This window comes from Aythya marila, assembly GCF_965140915.1.
Source record: "Aythya marila genome assembly, chromosome: 1".
Lineage (NCBI taxonomy): Eukaryota > Metazoa > Chordata > Aves > Anseriformes > Anatidae > Aythya > Aythya marila.
In genome coordinates this window covers 68,286,517-68,312,090 of record NC_139042.1, presented here as the reverse complement: position 1 = coordinate 68,312,090, position 25,574 = coordinate 68,286,517, and the positions used below count along the sequence as shown (strand labels likewise).

Genomic DNA, 25,574 nt, shown 5'->3' with positions numbered 1-25,574 from the left:
CGGTACTTAAGAGAGCCGGCTCTTGGCAATTACTGAAAGCAAGAGGTGATTACAGCTCTGCCTCAGCGGAGGTCTTCCTCTCTCGCTGCGCCCAGGTTACCATTCAGCACTTTCACATACCTGCAGAGCTGTGCAAATTACCATCCTTTGCTAGGAAATCCCTTTAATTTGCATCGAATTAGAGCATTGCCCATTGCCTTTCCCACAAGCACAGGAAAACATATAGGTGTGAGGGGCTCGTGTAGCCACACCAGGAGTCACCAGGGGTAGAAGGCAGAAACTGCCAATTTTTTACCTGATTTCTCTCAATTGAAACGACCTCTACCTGCAGTTCCTTTCCTCATAAATTCAGTGGCAAAATTCATGCTGGAGGCAGTGAATGCCAGCCAGTGCCTTAGCCAGAGCCCCTTCAATCTGATGCTGATGGAGATCTAGCATTTAAGGATTTTATTGCCAGCCAGGGTTTGTTTCCTGCTACAGCTACAACCGGGCTTTCCATCTCAGACTGTAAAATTGGAACCCAGCTAGCCAATATTTTATTCATGTGACTACTGGCAGCTGCATGGGCTAGCTGCACAGAGCAGGGCAAGGTATTTCCCAGCTATTTTTTGCCAAGAGGAGAAGAAAGCCAAGCGGCAGCAAGGCTGCAGGAGACAGGAGGGTTTTGTAACCCGGGCGTGCACATCAGTACTGTTACGTGTTTAATTAATGCTTACATTACGGTGGCTCTTGCAGGTTGTTAGTGCTCCATGTCCTACCTGAAGCACCCTTCATAGAATAGAATCTGCGAAAACAAGCACCACAATGGTTTCAGAGAGGGGAGGGCTGTCAAATATGCAGAAAACAATTATAATTTCTTGCCCTTTTAACGTGACTGCTGTTTTACAAGTGCCTTCCTTGAGCTGTGAAGGAGCAGCTCTTCTCTTGCAAGCATCAATGCAAAAGAGGAACTTGAAAATGCTCTACGGGAGGATGAGAATACTTCAGGAGGCTTCTTCCATGCAGAAAAGGATGCCACGGAGAAAAGTGCTACAGAGGTGTAAGGGGGGAAAAGGGGAGAAAAAGTATCATCACAGAAATCATTGATGAAAGGGCTGCAGGAAATTTAACCTCCTGAAATTAAATCTTAATCTTCCTGATGAGTGTTTGCCTACAAAGATTTATTGATTTTCATTTCAGAAAGAGTCAGCAAGGTCTTCTTAACACAGCCTGTGGTAGCTGTAGCAGAAGTAGAAAATGCCTTTTGGAAAAATGCTTCATTTGGATTTTAAGCCTACTTGTGAAGGAGATGCAACCTTCGGCAAATTGTCTATCCAGGGCTTATTTACCACCCCAGTTAAGACAGTAGAAATGATTTATCAGGATGAGTCTGGCATGCTTGCATTGTCCATTAAACTTGTTTTTCACACCATGTCTTCCTTCTTGCTTATTAGTCTAATGGCATTTTCACAAATATTGCATTTCTCTCAATGTATTCTCAGCCTGTAAAGACTTGTGCTGTGCAAACTGCTCAGCTGTCATAAATGACAAGACCGCAGCTGATGAAGACAGCAGTGATAACATCAGGCTCTGAACACTGAGACCTATTTTTACATTTTTGCTGTGTTGAAAGGGGAGGGGATTTCTGATAAATATGGTTGAGCGCTGGCTGCCTGCATGTTACAAATAATTTCTCATGCAAATTTTGCACAAGGTTGTGCTTTAGGTTCTCCTATAGCCTTGAAAAGGGAAAATAAAGTCATCCATACAGAGACAATGGTTTATTAAAAATATAATAATAAAAATTAAAATTAAAAAAGAAAAAAAGAAGGAGGTGCAATATATCATCTTTGCGACAGAAAGGATAAAATACCTTTCTGTTGCAAAACAGGCACCTGAAAATAATGTACAGACTGCAGTTTGTGCAACACAGCTCTAATGCAAAATCCATAGGAATCTGGGGAATCTCCCCATGTACATCAGAGTGTGTTGGGCTCAGGTTTCTGAGCATCAGCTACCAAGAACTCAAACTCTGATCCTGCTCCCCTACGGCAGGAGAGCAAAGTCCCCATAGCACAGCAGTGAGATGTTCATGTCTTCAGAGTCCTGCAGTGAGCTTCCAAAGACCATATTATGCCACTGAAGAAGCAGTGGGAAACAATACTCCAAAATAATGTTTAATGTCATCACTGGAAATTTCTAACGAATGCAATGCGTACAGCCACTCGTTATGTACTTCAAAAGTGGAATAAAGATGTGCCCACCACTGAAAACAAAACAAACCTAAGCTAATATCAGTAATAAACTGTCCATTCATTTCTTTCAGGACTGAAAATTTATGTACTGCAATCAAAAAGATTATTATAAAAGCTAATTAGCTCAGTACTGTTAATTGATGTGTTCTGTACCGTCCTTGGCATTTAAATTCAGTGTTTTTTAGACATGAATTAAATAAAATTAAGAAACATGCTTTAATTCCTAGTTCCATTAAACATGCACTGCATTTTAGGCATTAGGGAGCCTGAAATTCACAGCAGACATTTAATGAATAATCAGATCTGGAAGATACAATTTGTCATAGCCACAGAAAGAGCAAGGTAAAAACCAAGCCTGACAAGTTAATTTCAAAAGTCTGAATATACTGGGTGGTAAGAATATTTGCTGGCTTTCTTTTGTTATTTAAAATTTATTTTGGCATATAGAAAAAATAAATAAGGAAGGAAGTCTATAGCGCATGGACTTACAAATCTTGACCAGCAATGTATTCGAATGCTCAACACTTACTGGATGCAATTTTTCATGTTTTTCAGTACGAAATTTCCTCCTCGGGAAACTCAGCCAGTATTTAAAAGCGTGTTTTCATAAATGGCTTGGCCTTACAACTCTGTAACTTGATGAGTCATCCTAGATCATGCTAGAGCTTACTCATGAGGAAGAATATAATTTTTGGATCCTTAGCTTCTGACCTCACATAGCATGATGCAAACTTGGCTTCCACGAGTGAGAAAACGGAGTGCAGGCAAAGCCTTCACCATGCCAGGGTGTTGGGATCTCTCGCTGGAAGAGACAGAGCTCCTGTGCTCTTTTTGTGCCGGTAGCTTGCAATTTCCTATAACCTCCACCTCCAGATGAAAAGCTGCCCAAAGGCAGCAAGTGCTTGCGAGACCCAGCCCTACGTGCACCGTCTGAGGAAGGATCTCCTTTGGCAGCATGCTGAGTCTTCTCCAAACCAGCCATGCACCTCCAGGCTTTCATTATGCTCTGTTTTAGAGGGCTGGCATTGCCAGCGACAGCCTTCCAAAAAGTGAAATCCCTGCCTTCACAAAGAGCATGGGGTTAGAAATTACGTTATTAGAAATTATGTTTACATCTCTCTTTCTCCTTCCCTCTTTCCTTCTCTCCCTCCCTCTGTTCTGACAGATAGACGTAGACGCACCCATGCATACCGTGTACACACATACTCACGGGTGTATGCAAGTGTATGTATATACACACATAAGGTGGGTTTGTTTGCTTTCTCTTTTTTTTCAGCCCTCAGCAAGCCTACAGCTTCAAGTACTTCCACAATGGCTGCCAGCATAGTCCTATGAGAGGAGAAGGGCAAGAGTGAAAAATCTCAAAAAGCTCATGATTCAAGCTGGGATTCAAGCAAAAACTTGTGAAAGTTTTTACATTAATAAAAAATAAAAAATAAAGAACCTGTGAGCTCTGGCAGTGACTGAAGCAAGCCCAGAGCATGAGTTAGCAATGTTCACATCATTTTCCACTTTAGACTTTTATATTTTGAGGTACATTTTTTGTTAGTGCAATAGAGCAGCTAGTAAGAAACTTGGCATTTCTGTGTCATTAGGCAACTGTCATATGAGTATTACTGATCTTTCAGATTAATAACTGACTAACAACTATTTAACCAAAAGAAAAAAATATATATATGGTGCAATTACAGGTTAAGGTTTGATCCCTAGCTGGTGGTTTGTTGCCATTTGTAGGAGTTGTCCCAGGTCCATCTCCAAGAAGCAGAGAACCATGTCTCTGGTACAACTGTGTGGCCATAAGACCTTCCTGCAGCTTCTCCAGCATGGGAAATGAAGCAGAAGATGCACTGCAGCCTGGGACACTCTTTTCTATAGAAAATTTCTCTGCTAGGTTCAAAGCGGACAGTGAACTTTTCATGCTCTTTCTGTGTACCAGGCCCCTGACTGCAGATGAGGGCTCTCCCTACCTTCTTGGAGGTGAGGCCGTGATGCTGGGGAGATGAGTGGCACTTTCTCTGCTCACACACATGCTCCTGAGGCAGGGTGTTTAACCCTGCTGTTCCACCGTGTAATGATTCAGGACTGCACCAGTAAATGGAAGGGAAGGGTAATCATCCTGCTGGAAAGCCAGCAGTTTTAGTCACAGTGCAAAACCACCCGTGACAGCTGTCCTCTCTGGTACCCAAGCCCGGAAAGAAGGGGTTACAAGGCTGAAGAGATCCCAGCCAGTGATCTACAGCTCTGGCCTTCCTGAAATGTGTTCCTCTGCAGCATCTGTAAGCAGTAAGTCATCCACATAGTCCTCACGGCTGTGTAATACATCCTTGAGCCGTGACTTTTCTCCCCAGGAATAAGGCTGTGTTTTAACACAGCACTAAGCACTTTATATGCAACATCAGCATGCAGGTCCAAATAAAACCATTTCTTATCATCTGCCCTGTTTTTAGAGGACAGCTCATTTTCTGCTTGGCTCAGTGAAGTGAAACGTTTGTGAATCACCCCCCCAACAAACTTCTTGTAAGCTCAAAGTTGTAATGCTACAGCTAAAATCCAGGCAACCACGTGCTGCTCAGAACCACAGGTCTGAAGGGTATCTTGAGCAGTTTCTGGGAAGTTTGGGTCTGACATGAGAACTTTAAGATGTTTAAAAACGGAGTTCTCTTTCTGTTCATACGTGTTATTATGTACAGTAAATGCTTCTTTCCAGCTAAATAAATCTAAAAACCTTTAATTATTATTATTATTACTTTTTTTAATTCCATGTTTTGGAACCAGTGTTAGGGAGAAGGAGCAAGAGATAAGACTTCTCCTTGGAAACTTAGGCCCTCAGAGTTTTTCCAGCATTACTCTGATCCCCAAAGAAATGAAGGCCTAAATCATAAACCAACTGAAGTAAATGAAGTAATTTTCATGGGAGACTCTAGTGTTCAGCCTGTATAGTGTTTGAGATGGATGTACCATGTTGAGATCCTTTGGCCTACCTCTGGAATCGGTGTGTACAGCTTCGATCTGAGCTGTTATGCCACAAATTCAGCCTCACCATTGCAACTGGAAGTGGCACAGAGAGCAAAGCAGTGCTCAGGAACAGCAGGCAGCTCAGCTCTTCTGCCAGGCATCTGGATGGCTGAATAACTGAAAGGCACAGATGACTCCAGGTACCCATTTCCTGCATAAAGATGGACAAAAACATATATATTTTTTTTTGACTTTATAAAATACTTCAAAAGGATCACTTAGGGTAGCACCGCTCACACTCGCATCCTGAAATGCCAGCTGAGGGCACTGCTGCTAGCGAGGAATATCCGTAGCTCATGGTTCCTTCTTTTACTACCTGGTTACCAAACACAATACTGAACCTGCTGTGGTTTCCCACAGATGTTGATCCTAGGATCTAGACATAAGGCATGCCTTTAATTACTGATATAATTGTTTCCACCCCTGTATGGGTTATGTTGTAGAATCCCATAAGCTACATAATTGCCTGCATGTAGCGTTCATGTCATTATCCATGTATCATAGGTGCAAAACCACACGCTCTTTACAGAAGAAGTCTTTACTGTCATTTCTATACACTTCTCTCTAGAAATTTTCCTGGAAATACCCTTCAAGACTTCAAGAAGTATAACTTTTACCGGTTCTTTCAAACCAACTGGATTTTTCTTGACTTCCCATGGAACCAGCGACTGCCACATGAAGGAGCAAAGCCCAGCTCTCACAGGCAGCAGTCTGAGACAGCACATTTCCTGCTCCACATTCATTCTCTCCTCTCTGTGGGGCATTAGAAGTAGCTGGTGAGACATAGGATCCTTCTGGCTTTCAATGATAATTCAGGGAATTTTCAGCATGCAACATTTGATATTTTTTCTGCTCAATCAGACAAGGAGAGGTCACCTTACATTGAAGGTTGCCTTACACTTTGATAAATATGATGCTCTGCCTACAGGAAAAAAAAAAAAAAAAAAAAAAAAAAAAGGCAGCTAATTAGAGCTTCAGGCAGTTTTCTACTAAAGGGTATATTTTTAGTTTGATTGGCAAGATGTCCTCCCAGGATAGATAACATCCACAACTTGGTATTTACATTAGGATCTTCCCATGTCTTTTTCTGAGATTACTGAAAATTTGACAAGACTATACCATTCTCTGTGTTCTTTGAAAATTATTACAAATGACAGGAAGGGATCTGGTAGCCTCTCCTATTTGTCTTGAGGTTTTCCCAATTAGAGAATGCAGGCACTGTGAAAACTTCAGCTGTATCTGCTTAGTGAAAAGAAGTTTGTGCCCAAAAGCTGTTCAGCAGTCGAGCACAAAAAGTAGAGGGACAATGGAGATATGGAAAATCATCACAGGAAAATGAGCAGAAAATACAGCTTTATTTTTCAACTTGTACCTAGGGCAGGACTGATGCTGCAGTTGATGATGTGTCTCAGCAATGCTAATAAAATTGGGTATTAGCAGGGACTTCTCAGTGGAGCAGCCAGAAAAAGTTGATCTCCGTTGTATCCTTTCCTCCGTTGCTAGTATCCTTTCCTCCATTTCAAATAGCTGTGTTTAAGCAATTTCTTTTAATACTGTTAAAATACAGGCAGTTTTATTTTTCATTCCTGCCTTCATAGGAATGGAACAGAACTGAAAAACACAAAAATCAGCTTTTCAGCAGAATGAAGTATTTTGCAACATATTGGTTTTATATAGTCAATACTCCTTGCAGAAGTGTCTAGAAGCTGGCTGAATGAGTAAGAGGAACAATGAGTGATCTGTTGATCACCTTAGAAAAGTGCATTTATAGTGGGTCATTTTCTTCTTTATGTCACCTCCCGGCTTCCTCTTTCATCAGAGCATTTTACTGATAAGAAAAGGTTTATGGTATGCTGGGTTAGCAGAGTGCCAGGTTTGGAGGCGTCAGGGCTGAAGGCTGCCAAGGTACCCTCATCTCCCTCCTTCTGCGAGAGGAAAACCCTGGATCCACGCTGCAGGGAGGGGAGGCACAGCACCACGGTCCCAGAGGAATGGCAGATGGCTGGGCAGATCTCAGATATCTTTGGCAATGGGGGGTCGATCATTCTCATGCTCAGAATGATGGAAAAAGTCACCCTTCATGAGAAAAACATGAAGCAACCCGGCTTTCCCTCAGCAAGGAGCCAAGCACGGATAGAGGGCTCTCAGCCACACATCTAGTATTACTATTCTTGAGCCCAGAAGGCCCTGCTTACTAAGCAATTTCCCCTTCAGGGAGAAAGAAAAAGGCAGACGCAAATGAATAAATAAGCTCTCTGCTGTCTACAAATCTGAGGCTGCGAGCCATGGGCCTCAGAAAGGACTTTTGCTCTCAGTTTGATTTTATTACAGTGGTAGATATACACCATAAATAAAATTAACTAAAATATTCATTTGCTTGATAACTAAAACAAATTTCCCTACCCATCAATAAGCTCCTTGAAGTATGACTAAACGTGGCCTGATGTCAGGTGAGTCACAGAAATGATAAAATAATGCTGTTTATCTTTATGTGTCAGCTGTTGTGCCGTGTGAAAGTCATTCTATGGCACAGAGCTTATAAAGTTCAGTGAGATTGTGCCGCCGCAGTAAGAAACTATTCCAGGCTTTTCTTTTCCATTTAAAAGTCAAAAAGAAGGGGGGAAAAAAAAGCCATGATGTACAATTCTGATGTTTGCCCGTGTATGAATGTCTGCTCTGAGCAAACGTTTTGTTGCAAAGGGATTGGTAACCCACCTGGATCGGTGCCTTACATTGCCCTCCTGATCTCTGACCACACGGCAACCATAAACCAGATTGGCAGAGCGATGAGTCAATGTTCTTTCATGCTGACAGTGAGGACAAGATGGTTTGGCAAAGTGCCTCGGTTGCTGTTTGCAACAAGGAGAGTATTTTAGCAACAAGCCTGGTCACCTCAAAGCAAAACTCCTCAGGTCTAGGTCCCAGCCCAAAGCCAGATTCAGGCTTGGGAGAGTCATGTGAGTCTCTCATCAGTGCTTTGACCTGATTTAGGTCTTCCTCGAATAAAACCTGCATGGTTTTATCTCTACCATTAACTTTCTGGCAGTTTTCCCTAGCTGCCTCCAGGTTGCAGCCCGTAGCCCCCTGCAGATAGGCAAAGCAATGAATGCTTTAAAATGATCAGTCCCAAGAGCAGCTGCTCCAAAAGACAGTGCTGTGCTTTCTCCATAACACACGATGCAGTTTTATATTTATTATATAACTGCTGCCTCTGAGCAAGTGGTCATAAAGGAAACCAGCGTTGCTGTCTGGGCTGGGGTGTTACTGCCTTTCCCACCAGCTTTTTTTCTACTTTGTAACCGTGGCAGTGGGCTCGGAATAGAAGTAGCATTTTTTCCAAGAAATGTGTTGCCCTTGAGTAGGAGGGCTTTCCAGTCACCGAGCTGTTGCTCACTGCAGGTAAAGGGAAACAGGACAGCATCTGGAGGCTTCTGGATGGTAAGGCCAAAGCCTTTTGCTACGAATTTTCACGTGCAGGCAGTGCACCTTGCAAAACAGACATTTATAGACATTTTCTTGAGCTGCAGGAAGGAAAAAAATGGACATGGAAATGCCAAATAAACAGCACATCCAAGAGCAGAAATGGGGCAACCTCTAGGCAGATGGTTATTTGCATTGAGGAAGCTTTTGCAGGGGGTTTCCCTGTATGTCCAGGGTCAGAAAATGGTTCAAGTCAAGCAGAACTTACTCTGTTGAATTCAGAATGAGTAATACCAGGGACCACGTGCTGGGGAGGGGGGAAGCCTTCAGAAACTCTTGTATTACTTGTGTAACTTTGAAAAGAGTTTTAACAAAGCAAATAGTAGTTTGTTCACTGAGGAAGAAAATGTAACTGGTGGTAATGTAATGGACGGGCTATGGAATGAGATACAATCACAGAGGAAGAAATTTAGGGTGGATTTTCAAAAGTATCAGCTGTGAATTCCCAGCCTCAGGGTGAGTCATTTAGAGCAGATGCAACGTTTCAAGGAAACATTTCTAGTGAAGTGACTAAAGCTTTGGAGGAGGCCCAGGCGCAATGTGTTCGTAGGCATCCCATGGGTCAGATGAAAGAAGCTGTTTGTTGGGGGGATCCCAGCCCAGATGGTGCGTGCAGATGAGGTGAAGACAAAGGCCACAGCAGGGGGACTTGCCCAAATGGAGGGAAGCTTCGTCCAGGAAAACAGGGGCTGCGGAGATGTCAACACGCAACCAGCAACGACTGGAAGAACACATGTGATGAGCTGTCCAGGCACCTGCTGTGCTCTGCAGAGGTCAATAGCTGAAAAGGCAGAGTGCTGTTGGGCTGTGATTTGGTGAAAATGTGATCCATGGAAAATATTCATGAGCCAAAGAGGAAGAAAACATACTGCCAGAATAACATGGAACTGTCAATGATTGCCTGATGCAGGCACAAACACAAATTCATCTTCCATTAAATCTGGAAATTCATATTCATCTTCCATTAAACCTATGGAAACTCAGTGGAGTATGTTGTGTGATCAGTTTTTCTACTGCTACCATAGTGGGAGTCACCTTCATGTGAGGGCCCCGATGGGATTGTGGGGTACCTGACAGATTAAATGGGCTCTGGAACAGTGTCGAAGCCCCCCACTGAAAGCTGGAAGGCAACGATACGGCTCCAGGGAGTTCTCCAGGCTTCAGGTGTTTCTTGAATAAGTAGGGAGTAGCAAAGATGAATTTCTCCCCATGATACCTCTAAACTAGGTCATTGTGCAATGCTGCTCCTAAGCAAACCTGTTGGAGGATTTGAAACTACAGCTGTGCAGTCAGGTTTTCTCCTAGTCAGTACGCTGCTTCACACAGCATCAGAACTGGGACTCTAAGTGAGAACAAAACAAAACAAAACAAAACATAATTGACATACCAGACCATAATGACAATAGCCAAATGTTTCACAGCGTGTCATTGAAAAGAAAAGTGAAACATCACACTTGGTATACAGTTGAGGGAAGCATTCATAGAAGACAAAGAACAGAGGCTAAAGCTCTAATACAAACCATTTTCATTAAATTTGCAAGGATTTGAGCAGCACAGACAGGTATATCATAAGGTGACACAACACAATACGCCCTTATGTTTTTTTCTTGTCATAGTGCCTAACTGTGAGGGATTAGATTGGGTGATAGAAAGTGGCCTGACCACATCTGCATCATCCTGAACTACCCATAGTGAAACTATTAAGGAAAAATAAAAAAAATAAATAAATCAATGACTTCCCCAACTGAGTCAAAGCTTTGCAATAACTACAAGAAATGTAATTCCAAATAGTGGCCCACTTTCCTGCAGTCAAGAGCAAAGCGTCTTATTGGTTTTGATCTGGAGTCTGGGTCATCCAATTACGGTGACATTGACAAATTAAGGCAGAGCACAAAACCACCGCAAATTCTACAGAGCACCTTTCATATTCATGCATATGCCAAGGATATTTCAGCGGATGATAAATTATCTAGCTCAAGATATGAAAACCAAAGATACCCAAGAAAACCCACAGGAAGAAGATCTGGCCCAAGCAAAAGAAACTCTGCAGCTTTTTCAGAAGATTGATTTAGATCACGGGGGTATCATTGATACCACATCGAAGCTCTCAAGACACAAATTGCATGTAATGGATGAGCCTGGTCAGCAGAACAAATATTGTGATCTCACCAATAGAGAGACCTAGAATAAAGAATTTGGGGTATCCCCAGACTTGAGCAGGCAGCCCCACACCGAAGCCTGTTAGGACCAGTGAGCTTCCTGGAACCACGGAGATCACAGCGATGCCCAAACTGCTAGTGCTTTCCAATCCCTGCTGAAGAAAATAGGGGAAAAGTTGCACCAGGAGTGCAGAGAGCACCTGGAGCTGTATAGTTATCGGAGTGTGAAATTGCTGCGTTTATATTTTATTATGCTTTTTATGCTTGATGGATGAGGAGAGGCAAAGGGAAGTTGGGCCAGAGCTTTCATTCAGTGTTCCTGTAAATCTTAGGCTTCTACATGAGAATGATAAAACAACCTGGTAGAAGACAGCTTTACACAGATAAAACTGTGCCTATCATACAGTTTTCAGTGCTAAAAATATTCCCAAGATATTTGTTCTACTCTCCATCCGATCCCAGCTGTCTGAGAGGAGCAACAACAGGAGTTTCACAGTACCCCACCCAGGCTCTCTCTTCGAGAAGAGCAGTCCTGTAAACTATAGGGTGTGCAAGGATTATATTTTACGATCGTCCAACTACACAGATTTAAAAAAAAAAAAAAAAAAAAAAAAAAAGCTCAGGCTATTAATTGACACGTTTGCATGAATAAAAACCAACCACCTGGGGATAAGTAAGGCCTCATCCGTCACCACCTGTTCACATGGTGGAAAGCACAGCTGGTCTCCAGCCCAGTAGCTGCCTGGCTGAACAGGGCTCGGGAGCACTGAGTAGCTACTGCTGCCTAGGAGGAAGGGAGTGCCTGGCATTAGTCACCAAAACCTAGGTCTGAATCAGTTCACGGAGTCCTGATTCAGCAAATTAAACACTGCTGTGAACACAGACGGGCCCTCAGCAGACTGTACTGGAGCAGAAGGCTGCTGGGAAGCCTCAGGTGATGGCAGAGACGTGGCTCTGGAGCCCCTGCACGATGATGCAGACCCAGCAGGACATGGTCTGGGTCTCCATGGGCTTGGATCCAGGCATGGGACTGTGGTGCACAGGATGTATCCTGTCTCCTGGGGGAGCCATGGCCACGAGAGGTGTAGGAGGTGTCCTGGTGAGCACGTGGCCATGCTCAGAGTTTGCTTTTCCCCATCTATTTTTGCTCACCCATAGCAGGTGATGTAGAAGCTTACACTTAGGCACACGGTGCCGGAGGACGACTGCCCACAATTACGCAAAGCAAATGTGCGCTTGGGGAATGCCACATCAGCAGTCCTCGTAGGGTGCATGGGGAATTAGAGCCAGCCCGGTATGATGTTTACATAAAAGGATTTGATGTGTGCTTCATAGGGTGATTCATGGGGCTCTGCCCTGCTGGAATAGCTACAAGTCAATTCCTGTGCCTTTATACCTGTACTGCTCTCCACAGCAACTGCACCAGTGACAGTAATATTGCAGCAGGCATCGTAGTCCGATTTTAACACAGTTATTTTTTCATTTATGTTTTCATTTTCAAAATATTTTTTCTAACCATAGTTTTTGAGCCTAAAAACTTGGTTTTCCACTGCAAACCCGCTTTCTTTATATAGATGAAAACCAGAACACTAACATTTAGGAAGATGAAGTTGCCAGCACTGTTTAAACACCCTCCTTAAAATACATAGTTTTGCAAAAACGACACTGGTGCCTATGTATTTTGAAGAGCTAAAAATGACACTGTTTTCAAAGACATGAAGCATGAAAAGAAATGACAAGCTAAACTATGAATAATTCAGTTTTCACTTGTGCTCCAGAAGCTTACTACAGCTTTCTATAGAGGTAGCCACTAGGGTACCAACACGTTTATTTATCAATGATCCAGTGTAGTAACAAGTTTGAGAACTTCATATAATTTCACTGTAGCACCACTTTTTATTTATTAGGCCATGATTTTTAAAAAAGTATGCTTTCTCATCTATTTATAAAAGTATAGGTCTTCTACATAAATAACATGGTTCAAGGCCATGGTGTTCCCTCTCCCTGCCTTTCTGTGCTTTCTGAGGGTAACCATTTAGCATCTCTGTTTCTTGACTCTGAATGGATCACCAGTTACGAACCACACAAGAAACTACTGAAGCTTCACTTACTGATATTTTGAAGTGGTTTGCATTCTGCATATTTTAGGAGAAACATGCAGGTAAACCAGAAGGGGTGATAAATAAACATTTTTGGGCGGGATCAGGAGGTTAGTACCTGCAAGTTCTGGATGAGACCAGAACCGGTAGGGCTCAGACTCCTGATTACGGCCCTGAATGATCTTTGTTCTCTATCTTGTATGGCTGGCACTGTGCAAATGCAAGGGAGCATTTCATGCAGCTTTATTGTCAAAATGCCATTTTATCACAGCAAGCATGTACTTTGGCTGCTAATTCGTTATCTTGGCTTGTTTGTTTCCTTCTTGTAGATTTATTTGTTTGTTTCATTTTAAGCGCAGCGTGGCTTTCTGAGTATTTCCAGCACCAGCAGACGTTGCTTGAGGGAGAAGCTGGACTTCCCAGATCCGTCTGTCACTGTTTGCCTGGATGGTTCAGTTCTCTCAGGATGTTTCTTTTACTTCTGTTCCTATGAAAGCAGGCTGACGGCCTGCTGCATAATTCCTGGCCAGGAAGTCCCCTCGGTGGCTTTTCATCTTGTGCCTTTCTTCTGACACGCCCGGCCCTGGTGGCCTCCTCTTGGAAGAACTATCGATTTCCCTTGAAACACTCACACAGCCGCACTGTGTCAAAGTACAATACTGGTACAATATGAAGCAAAGGAATGTCAGCAATACAACGTCCTGCGTAAGCTATGATTGAGACACTAACAGGACCATTTACTACCCTGTCTTCTATGACAGCAACCAAGATCAGAGGTTTTGTCTTCTGTTCCCCTGTGAAAACCTTATCTGGATGATGTTGAGTCATATCAGTTTACAAACTTGCTGTGGGACTCCCTCCTACGTGGGTTTTTCAAGAACTTGCAAGTGTACTTTGTGCAACTCAGCCCACTAGGAGCATCTCTTCCCCATTCACCACCTAAATCATTTCTGCACAAGCAAGTCTAGATTTTGTTGCTCATTGCTTGTTTTGGAGTCATAAGAAACCCATTCATCTTTGAAAAGCTTAATTTCATTTCAAAGTGACTTTAAATAAGTAATAGCTTAGAGCCGTTCTGTTTTTCATTTTTCCCCTCTTTGGCCTCAGTACATTCTCATTCTTAGATTTTACTTGAACAATCCAAAAGAGATGAAATTATATACCAAGAATGTTGTTGTCGCAAGAGCAGTTCAGAGAAGGACTGACAATTTGCTCTTGCCCATGCACGACTGCTGCAGAAGCCACTGTGATAGCTGACAACTGTAATGAGCCAAAGAAAAATGTAAGTGAGGATAAAGTGCCTGTGCGGGGCACTACATGCAGCTGCCTGTGGTCTGAGCTGGCTGGATGCAAGCCAGATTGGTCTGGATATTAGGTAGCTGCATTGACCAGAAAGCTAAGAGCTGTGTTGGTAAACCCTGCTTGGAGAGTGGTTATGGTAAATGCAAGCACAGTGTCACACCATTGTGGTTTCATTTTTCTTATCAGAGCTGGCCTGCATCCTGGTAGCTCAAAGCAAAAGAGTAGACAAGCAATGACCCACACTCATCCAGCTAGACATAACCCTAGAGGTACGTATAGGATCCTTTAACGCTGTCTTTTTGTGGCTCTCCATTCTCTCCCCCATTCTTTCTGTTAAAAGCAACTGCACCTCCATGCTGATGTGTGCCCAGGCACCTATAGTTTGGACACGCAAGGCTGACAGCTCTTCTTCTGCTGGTGGGATGTGGATGAAAAGCAGCTGGTTCTTATGCAAAACAATTCATTCTTCAAGAAAATTCAACATTCAGTATTTCATTCTTAAGAAAATCAACTGCTTATTCAGGAGCTTCAGGACAAGCTTCCCTGTCCCTGTAATCCACTGCAGCTCCTCATCCAAGTGAGTGCTTTTGAATCTTTCTGTACTCCCGTGTGCAGCAAAAGACTGGGATGTTTCACACTCAACCACCTCTCAGCTTATGTGCGTCTGGGATTTGAGAGATACAATTTTGCAGGACAGAAGCACACATTAACCCAGTTAGGATGAGCCAGTTCCCAAAGCACCTGCTACAACCTGCTCGTAGACAGCTCAGCCCCACACTGTAAATGCAGCCTCTTGCAGGAGCTGCGTTACTCCTGTCCAGCCCAGCTGGTGCCACCGCTTTTTTGTCTGCACTGGCAGACCTGGTATCTCCTCTGAAGGGTGAAGGGGAGGAGATGACACTCGTGAGCTCCCTCCCTCTGCTCTCCAGACCCCACTCTTTCCCCCAGAGCCTACAGCACAAAAAGGACAGCACAACGTATTTTAAAATAATATGGGGAGGTCACAAATAAGGCAAAGCCAGCCTCAAATGATGTCACTACTGCAGTCTACAGACCTTGGGGCTAACTCTTGTCCATAAATATTGCCATGCTGCTTCTTGGGAGCCTTTATTCCCCAGCATGGGAGAGGATGAGCTTGGAGACATGTTACAGTGATGTCCATCAGTCCATAGCAATAAAATACCAGTGAAAGCCTGTTCAAAGCTATAAAGCTGCATCATGAGAGCCTACCCCAGATTTTGCTCTTTCTCTCTCTCTCTCTCTCTTTTTTTTTTTTTTCTATTTTAACTTGCAGAACTGAAAGAGATCTTTACCCACAGCAGCAAAGGGGAAGTCAGCCAACAGTGAAGAACCATCATTTATACAATCCAACCCAGAAAGAGAAATGAAAGAGACAGCAGAAGACCAAAAAAGAAGAAGTGCACACCCAAAGTGTATACCCATAATGCCACTTTGAATTATAACAGGCTACCTGAAAGGACAGGAAAATCCAGACATCCTCCTACTCAGTCTTCATATCATGTAGCATATGACGCAGCTTAGATGGAGAAAATATCTAGAGCCGTCTGAAGGGCAAGGAGGAGGTAATCATCAAACTCTTCGAGCTTGTCCAGAAGAGAGTTTTAAAAGCTGAGAAGAGACGTCACAAGCACAGAAGGCAGAAACAAGCAGACAGACCTGCTTTCAAGTTTTAAGGCCATTTAATCAAATCTTACCATCACAATTTCATCCTGCCTCATCCCGCAAATTCATCTCCATGCACAGATGTCTCTGACTTTTGTCTCCTTCTTTGAGGATGAGGGGCCCAGACAGTAACCAGAATCCATAGATGACACTGCCCCTGATGTATGCCCTCTCTGCATGCTTCATGTATTGCTTTGTTCACCTGATGAACTGAAATCAACAGCATCTCACAAAAACGTCCTGCTAGGGACATCTGGTAGGGATGTCTGGGCTCTACGTGGATTGGCAGCTAGTCTGGGAGTGAATAAACCCAGTCCACGAACTTCAGATGGAGGTGTCTTTAGCTGGGCTTCTGAACCTGCATGGAGACAACTGGATAAATGATCAAGCACGTTGATCGTTTTCAATTTCCCATTAAAATCACTTGTATTTGCCAAGTCTGAGTAGCTAACTGATATCTTTTCACCTAGGCACAGATATCCTTCGGTAGAGCATATCTGGATGTGCTCACCAGAAAACACACATGTAGCTGAGCATATTACCATTTTGGTGGAATCCCATTTAACTCAAAGAAAAAAAAAAGGTTTATAATGAAGTTTCAACACTCAGAAAAGCATTAGGAATTTAAGAATGTCATCTATGTATCTTTGGGCTGACTAGGGTATTTGCTTGGTCACACTCAGATCAGGACTATTCCTTTTCTATTTCTTCCTCTTTGCTCTCTCCTTCTTTTGCATCAATAGACTGCTTCTGCATGCAAGACTGGTTTTGCACTCAATACCTTCTCTTTCAGCAGAAAATTTAACAGAACTGAGCACATGTAGCACCCATCTAGGATGATTCTGTGGGTACCACACTATGATAACACGTCAGCAACCTTCAATTTCTTCTCTGCAGTTCAGCAAAGAACCAGGCCAGTCTTGAGAGGAGTTGCGTGCTACAAAGTTCCAGCCTTGCTGTATTAGTGGAGCGTATGGGAGGAATAAATATCACATACCTTGCTGTGACAACAGAACACCTATCAGCTATGCCACCAGAAAAGAAAATTTGCCAGGTTGCCAAGCGTTGTGGAGGCAATACAACTGTGCTGGCAGCCCGAGTGGGCTGTGTCGCTGCACCCTTGGGGACTGAAACTGGAAAGCTGGGAGCGTACCAGTAAGACATCCGACAAAGACATGGTCAAATGGGAACAGTTCCCTTCTCTGACACTACTCTTAAGCACAGAACTAAACTGGTGTTGAAGTCTTCTGCTGTGTTGGACTTTGTGGGAGGACCGAACCCTTTGTGCTGTATCTCCCAGGTTCACTATGTCCCCATAGCACACCACCACATGGGATGAGTAGGGCACGAGGACACTGATAACAAGTTAGGTCAAATAGCAGTGATCCGTGCAGTCACTCAGCACTGAGAGCTCATGTCACTGTAGTACAGCTGTGCAATACCCACTTCTAGCCAGGCTCCTCTCAGTGTCTTCACCTTTTACATATCAAACTTATATGCCATGGGTCACCCCAGATCAGACCAACCAAGTCTCTCTGGTGCAGGCATCACAACATAAGAGATGGGCTGTGCTATGACAATTGCATGACACAGATTCAGCACCAGGGAAACATAAAGCCGTGGTCAAATGAACAAGGTTAATGCCCATTGCATGCAACAAAAAGATATGTGTAGAATCACAGAATCACAGAGTGGTTTGGGTTGGAAAGGGCCTTAAAGATCATTCAGTTCCACCCCTCCCTGCCATGGGCAGGGATGCCACTCACTAGACCAGGTTGCCCAAAGCCCCATCCAGCCTGGCCTTGAACACCTCCAGGGATGGGGCAGCCACAGCTTCTCTGGGCAGCCTGTGCCAGCGCCTCACCACCCTCACAGTAAAGAATTTCTTTCTAATATGTAATAATAATCTACCTTCTTTTAGCTTAAAGCCACTACCCCTTGTCCTATCAGTCCCTGACAAAGAGTCCCTCCCCATCTCTCCTGTAGGTCCCCTTTAGGTACTGGAAGACCACTGTAAGGTCTCCCTGGAGCCTTTTCTTCCCCAGGCTGAACAACCCCAGCTCTCTCAGCCTGTCTTTGTAGGATAGGTGCTCCAGCCCTTTGATCATCCCTGTGGCTCTCCTCTGGACCCCCTCCAATAGGTCTATATCCTTATGCTGGGGCCCTCAGAGTTGAACACAGGGCTCCATGTGGGGTCTCATGAGAGCAGAGCAGAGGGGGAGAATCACCTCCTTTGACCACGCTGGCCACGCTTCTTTTGATGCAGCCCAGGACTCAGTTGGCTTTCTGGGCTGCAAGCACACAATTGCCAGCTCATATTGAGTTTTCATCCACCAGTACCCTCAAATCCTTCTCCACAGGGCTGCCCTCTATCCACTCATCACTCAGCCAGTATTGGTGCTTGGGATTGCTCCAAACCAGGTGCAGGACCTTGCATTTGGCCTTGGTGAACTTCATGAAGTTCACACAGGCTCACCTCTCAAGCCTGTTGAGGTCTCTTCCTTCCCTCCAAAGTGTCATATCCACAGCAACAGTTCACATCACAGTTCACCATAGAGCTACCACAGCTACTACTATTGCCCTTAAAATACCGTCTAATTTACTTCATTAAAGGAAACTGGTAGGCCCAAATCACACAGCGTCGTGGTCTTTATCATGACAAAGCTGAAAGGAAGCTCTCACAGCACAAGCAGCTGTCATAAATACCAAGACCAACCAGAAGTTGTTCACCCCCTTCTTTGAGGAAGTCTTTTCTGGATCAATGCATTTAGTTCATAAAATCTAAAATACTTAAAGAAAGAAAGGTTTTTTTTCTCTCAATAGGTTCACAAAAATGATGTGACATTTTGGATTCTAAATTAGGTGCATGGTCATATGAATGATAAATTGAACAGAAAATTAAAATCAAACAAAGAATAAAAAAGAAGCAAGTTTACCACTGTTTATCTAGAGAATAATGGAATGAAGAAAAAAGGAACAAGGGTTCACTGCAAATAAATCTTGTAGACAAACTTGAATATTAAAATTCCAGTATATCATATCTCCTCTGTTTTCTTCAAGGCACCAGTTTCGCAATGCCATAAATAAAATGCTGGAAACAAAGTCCTTCAATGACTTGCAGCTGCCATGGATAATGAAGCAGGAGGGAGCCCTGAGCCGCTCATCCTTGGTTGCAGGGTTTGCCTTTAGCTCACAGGTCCTGCTGAGTACCCAGAGCTGCAAAGTATCGGCAAGTAAAAGACAAGCCACAGATTCCCAGAGCAGTAAACCCAGCTGCGGGGTGCCTGGTACTAGCTCAAAAATATAGCCAAGTGATGCAAGATGCCGAAGTGATGCAAACTCATTTGGGCAGCTCAAGTTTATTGAAACGTTTCTGAAAGGACAACTTTTCCCTAGCAGACTCATTGCTGGTATGCGCAGCGTTTCTGTGCAATCCATCATAACGCCAAGGCAAATGAGGCAATTTAAGGAACAGCAGCAAGAATTATCCGGAAGAGCTGTGCTAAACAAAAAGGTTAAAAGAGCTAAATACATCTAGTATTAAATACATCTTAAAGCAGAGGTAGATGGAAGCATGTCTCCAGCTGGCAAATGCTTAAGTAATGTAAACCTTAAGGATGGGGAGAAAATCTTGGGTTTATATATATGGGAACAAGTAGGAGTAAAGGAAAAGAGGGTGGGTAAAGACTGAATATCAGAAAGCTTTGTTGGCAATGAAGAGCCAGGGTTTGTGCAATTATTATTATTCTTTTTTTTTTTTCCTTTTTTTTTTTTTTTTTTTTTGAGGAAGTGGTAGGAATTCTTTGAGTTAAATCATTTTAAAATGAACTTGAAATATATTTCCAAATGATCTACCAGAAGTACGTCTCCACTGGCAGGAGATTGACTGGATGGTTCAACAGCTTCCTCTCTCCCCATTTCTTTCTTTTCTTGATATATTTTAAACCATTTTCAACATCTTTTAAAAGCAAAGTGAAGGTAACCTGGGGTATACTGACAACAGAAATCTCCATGCCAGTTTAGGAGTCCACAATTCCGACTGAGAGTTACTGGCTCCCTGCTGCACCTGTGAAAGGGGTCCCATGAACAGTGCAACATCAACTGGATTGGATCAGTGTCTCACAGAAGAGGTAACCCTCTGAGGTGGTCCAAACATCCATTTACAGTTTTAGGAGTCTGACAGACAACCCCTAATGAATACCAGCAGCTGACAAAGCTATGGCTTCTAACTAACTGCTCCACCACTCTCTGAGAAGCTTTTGCCTCCATTGCAAAGATGTCAGGATGGAAACTGCACATTTGTATTTCAGCAGTTCTGGTTGTTCCTTGCCTAGAAAAAGAGTTTAAACTATAAGTGTAGGTAACTTCCATGACAGTTGGAAACTGACATTTGGGTATGCAGAGGAGAAATATTTTAAACTGCCATAGGTCAGTAAATATTGCAGTCTTTAAGAACACAACTTTCCACTGAAGGTAGCCAACACTGAAGGTAGACTGACTGTACGTTCTTGTGTTCCATTTAACATTTTTTAACAATCGTGCTAACAAAGCTGAGAATAACTACAGAGTCATGACTGCCCATTTCAAAGTATTTCTGACGTTCTCCAGTAGAAGTGGGTGTTCCTTCATATGACTAATCAGTTGTTGAACTTCAGTGCCTCAGTACTCACACAGTTTCTGTTCATCTGTGGAATTATATTTCCATAAGAACTATGTTCTATGTCCCATCATAATTTATTTCTTTTAGTAGAAGAACTGTGTATTTTTAAAAACCCTTCAATAGGCTCAAGTAATACTGCAATATCCAAATATTAATATTCATATGCCCTGCATGCATAAGCCAAGCAGCTTGAAGAGCCTCAAACATGTATGAAATAATATAACCCAGATTAATTCAGAAATAAATTAACAGAATGCCTTTTGCTTTATCATTTACAGACATTGAACCATATTGTATTGTTTTTTCCTTCACAGAACTCTTGACTGAAAACAGTGGGAGTTCTGGACAAAGATGAAAGGGAGAATATGTACTGTGAGCTATTTGTTTTCTACACATCTAATAATATCCTTGGAGAAAGACATTCTGTGTACAGAATAATTAAAAACTGGCTGTATTTTTATACTGTAAGGTTTAAGATTCATACATACCATAATGGTAGGACTTGCAGTTGTTATCTCATTTTATTTCATAGCCTTTTTTTTTTTTTTAATAACACAGCTGGTATTTCCATTTTTACTCTGAGGCAGATTTTGCCATCCTTACATCTTAGTTTCATTAGAGTTCCCATTCATTTTAGTTGTGGAACGCGCTACAGCATGAATTACAGTGAGAAAGCCTGGTTGCTCAGTTGTGCAACATCAGATTTAAAATAGAATAAACAGAAAAAAAGCTGACTTCTTTTCCCAGAAAAGTGATGTGTGTACAGTAGAAGACTAGTTAAGAAGGTAAAATCAAGATCATGCAACATCCACTGGGATAAAGAAGCAGCACTAACTGCTGTTTGTCTTTCTGAGTCCTTAATTTGTGCTCTTTGATGCACATACCTATTCCCCACAGATGTCAACATGTGGGCTTCTGCTCACAGCATTGATCTGACTTCATATTCACTGTGGTTTGGGTGGTTCTGAGAAACGTTAACGGGGACTCATGATCCCCAGTCACTCATTCACATACATACTTTTTCAGTGCAGTGGTCAAAAAATTATGCAGCTTGAATATTTACATAGAGTCCTTTAATTTGATTTCTCATACAACATGTCTTCTGGAAATGGTCACTGTTGCTGCGGAAGCCTTCGACCCAGTGTTACTAATTTTCCATTTTCAAGAATAAACCTACTTGATGCTGTGGCCATAGTCCAAGAAAGCTATGATATACAGGATTTCAATGTCTCTTTAGGGTGTTCTTGACAATAAAGAACAGTGTATAGTATGATTGTGTAAGAGCCATAATAAATGTTACTCACTTTTTTTTTTTAGTCTGTGCATCAGTCAGTTCCTTTGAGACTCTGGATCTACTATGCTATCCAAATCCATTATGCTGCTGTGGCAGCTAAAACATGACCACATGTTCAAGAACTTCAGACCCGATATGGGATGCTGACCTTGTACGGAAATGAATGACTGGAGAGCACTGGTGCATGCAGCATTTTACTCTAAAACCCTAAGGCAGTTCATCAATGAACACAGACCATTTGTACCACAGCCCTTTCCTTCTGACACTTTGTCCGAGGTGGCTTTGGCAGCATCCCTGCCAACCTTGGAAAGCGGACACCCGGGGCTCCTTTCACCGCGGGTGCAAAGCTCCCAAAGCCACCTTGTCTGACGGATGTGCAACCTGTACTTGTAATAAGGCACATGCCCTCCAACCGCACTTTCCATCCTATGTCTTGTGAAGGCAGAAAGGCCGCACATTGCTAAAATGGCTGGAGGGGGACTTCTGCCTTTCCCCTACACATGGCTGGCATCACGCCACGCCTCACACCCTGCGCGAGGTGTGCAACAGCCCCCTTGCCTGGGGTTTTAATGCTGATGCCACGCTACTGGGAGGCTGTTTCCTTGCAGGGAGGGCCCCCAGTGCCCTCCATCCTCTTAGGGCTGCCGACAGGGGGGCGGGGGGGGACAAAAGGGGGTTAACAGGCGGCAGCCGCCATGCAGGGACGCCCTCAGCGGGCAGCCCCCTGCCTCCACACGGGCGCTCCGCCGCCGCCATCTTGAGAGCGGGCAGAAGAGCCGTCGATACGGTTTGGGGGTGGGGGGAATAATGAGAGCGAGCCGTGAGGCTTCGAGGGGAGAAAAATGAAGAGATGGGTTTTCGTGGAGAGTAGATATTAAAGGAAGCGTAAAGTCGCGTTAAAAGGGAAAATATGTGTGTATGAGAAGGGTCTTCCGTGGGCCTACGGGTAAGGGAAGGGGGCGCCTTGCCCTCACCCAAAATGGCGCCCGCTCCCTCCTCCTTCTCCCCGCCCCGTTCCCGTTCCGTTCCCTCCCCGGTGCCCGCCCCCAGGCCCCGCCCCCTCGGCGAGCTCCTCCGCGCGCGCGCCGCGGCCCGGGGGAGAGGCGGCGGACCCGCGGCCGGCGGCGGCAGCGCGATGGCGGCGGCGGCGGCCCCGGGGATGGAGGAGGCGGCGGTGCCCGTGCCCGTGCCCGGCTCCCGCTCCCCGCCTCGTCACGGCAGCACCCGGGTGGCGGCGGCGGCGTCGTGGTGGGGCGCCGCGCTGCGCCTCGCCCTGGCCGTGCTGCTCCACGCGGCCCAGGCCGAGAAGGAAGGTGAGCGCCCCTCTGCCCTTCCTCCTCATCCTCCTCATCCTCAGCCGTTGGGGCCGTTGTTGGGGCCGTTGGGGCCGTTGTTAGTTGGGCTCTGCCTCCTGCCCCCTGCTCCTGTGGAGGCTGCCCTTTAAACGCGGCGAGGGGAGGACAAAAAAGGGCCGGCGGCAGGCGGCCAGCGGGGAGCGAGCCAGGGCGAGCGGGCGGCCGGGGGAAAGGGGAAGGAGGGGAAGGGAGGGGGGTGAAGGGGAGATAAAGGCAGGCAGCCCCCCGGCTCGGCCAGCCCCGGGGATGGGGGGAGGCAGGGGTCGCGCTGCCTGCGAGCTGCTGCACTGAGAGAGGGCTTGGAGGGGGGTAGGAGGGTGAGGAGGCAGAGCTGGAAGGGCACGGGGTAGGGGGTGGCAAAGATTGTCCTAACAGTGCCTCTGGAGCGACCCACGGGGAACCTAACAGTGCAGGTAGCAGCACAGGCACGGATACAGAACCCTTCCCTTCCCTAAAGGACGTCTCGGTGCAAGGAATTCCTCATTGACACCCTTTTCTGCAAATGCAATGATGTCAGTCTTAAAAGCGATCAGTTTTGGCTCGCATCGTCCACTCCGTTTCGTCGTTTTCAGAGAATTCAACGTGTAGAAAACAGCGTAAAAAAGCCTCGGTATTACAGCAACAAAAACATGCAAGTCTCTCGGTTCAGTCTGTAGCGTCTCGTGCTCCTAGAATAGCTCAAATGCAGGTGCCTCAGAAACGTGTGTTTCTAACTCTGGTTTTGATGGCATTCCTTCACGTGTAATAGCTTACGTGAGTATACAAGAGCCATCGGAGATGTCATATGCCAATGTCGTGGGATTGATTCATGCCCTGGAAGTTGGGACAGCTAGAGCCGTGGCATGGCTTTGTTGGTTTGTGGAGGAGGTACTGCTCTTTCTCTACAGACTTCCTTGCATGGCTTTGTTGATACGTGGAAGAGAGACTGCTGTTTCTCTATGGACTTCCTTGGTGTTCCTGGATAAACGAAGGCAGTTTTTGGTCCACAGAGTTTCAAAAGATATGCTTGAAGCCCTTCATGAAAATGGAAGATTTTGTACTGATCCCATTTCCTTGTGTTAATACAGTTCGTTATTTAAAATGTATTCCTTGTGTGCAGACTCCAAGTAGTATGTTTAAGCTTACGAATAAGTCTTTGTTGGGTGTCCTGAGTTTCTGCTGTTTTTTAAATTCATCTTTCATGGATTCTTTAGAATGATTCTTTGATGGCCTGCGTTTGTGGATCATATGTTTAAAAATGTTGTCTCCAGTGTTTTCTTGAGTACAATGCACGTGTGTAGCCTTGGAAAGAAGATAACAACAAAATGAAACAAAAACAAGAAGCTGTGGATTTTTAAAGTAAGGCTCTTCAAATGATGGCTTGTGAGATCCAGTCCCGCTGATCTTAACTGCAGTCTAAGTGCCATTCTGCAAGGGGCAGTGATTGAGCTCAGAAGAGGAAGGACCAGTTTGGACAGTAGGTAGGAGCTCGAGATGAAGTGGTGGTTCGGAGGAAGGGAGGGGAGGGCATTTCTGCCTCTGTTGTTTGGCACCTCAGCTTCTACTACGTTGTGTCAAGTTAAACATAGTAAGACACTGTTTAAAAAAAAAAAAAACAGGAAGTAAGAAAATAGGAATATCCTTTCCATCCCGCAAACGTGGACGTATGTGTTTTACTACAGCTGCAGGAAGGAAACTGTGGACAGGAGGTGGAACCGAGGCTGTGTGTTCTTGCTCCCGTCCTATTTCTGCAGCGCTCAGGTGAAGGTGACTGTAGGAAGGCTCGGTGCAGTACAATTCCAGAGAAGATGCTGCAGGGAGGAAAAAAAAAAAAAAAAAGAGCAGGTGCTCAGGTGGATGACAGACCTGAGAGAATAATAAAGCAGAATATCACAAAAACAGAGTGAAAAATGAAGGAGGAGAACGCTTTCTTCTACTGTGCATGTGTTTGAGGAGAAGCGGGGGGAAGGACAGAGCCGATGCACAGAAGAGTAATGCTTGCTTCATGTGCCTCTGGAGTAGGAGCAGCAAGCCGTCCTTTGTGGAGCTGTGACAAGTAAGAAGAATAATGATGCTGGCGTATTTCAGATTGACGTGGCTGCTTCTGGTCCCCAGTCCTAGTTAGAGTTTGGGAGTAAAAATGGAAAATAAACAGCTTTGCCATTTGTCTAACAGCAGAAAGCAAAACTCAAATCCTTTGTGTATACAAGCTGTAAATCAAACTCGTGAGGAAAAAGGTGTTGCTGTATGCTCGCTCTGTGTTAGGGAAATAGAGCTTGTTGAAAGTACATGAAAAAAACATGAGAGCAGAGAA

General features: G+C 44.4%; 1 protein-coding gene across 1 annotated transcript in view; it reads left to right on the top strand.

Annotated features, from left to right (window-relative positions):
• Positions 1–22,996: 22,996 nt before the first annotated feature.
• TMEM131 (transmembrane protein 131) overlaps positions 22,997–25,574 on the top strand; it is a 97,108-nt gene continuing 94,530 nt past the window's right edge. Inside the window, exon 1 of the mRNA XM_082784885.1 lies at positions 22,997–23,239. Within this exon, the coding sequence (XP_082641011.1) occupies positions 23,062–23,239 (178 nt within the window). The 5' untranslated portion in view covers positions 22,997–23,061. The remainder of the gene's footprint in view (positions 23,240–25,574) is intronic.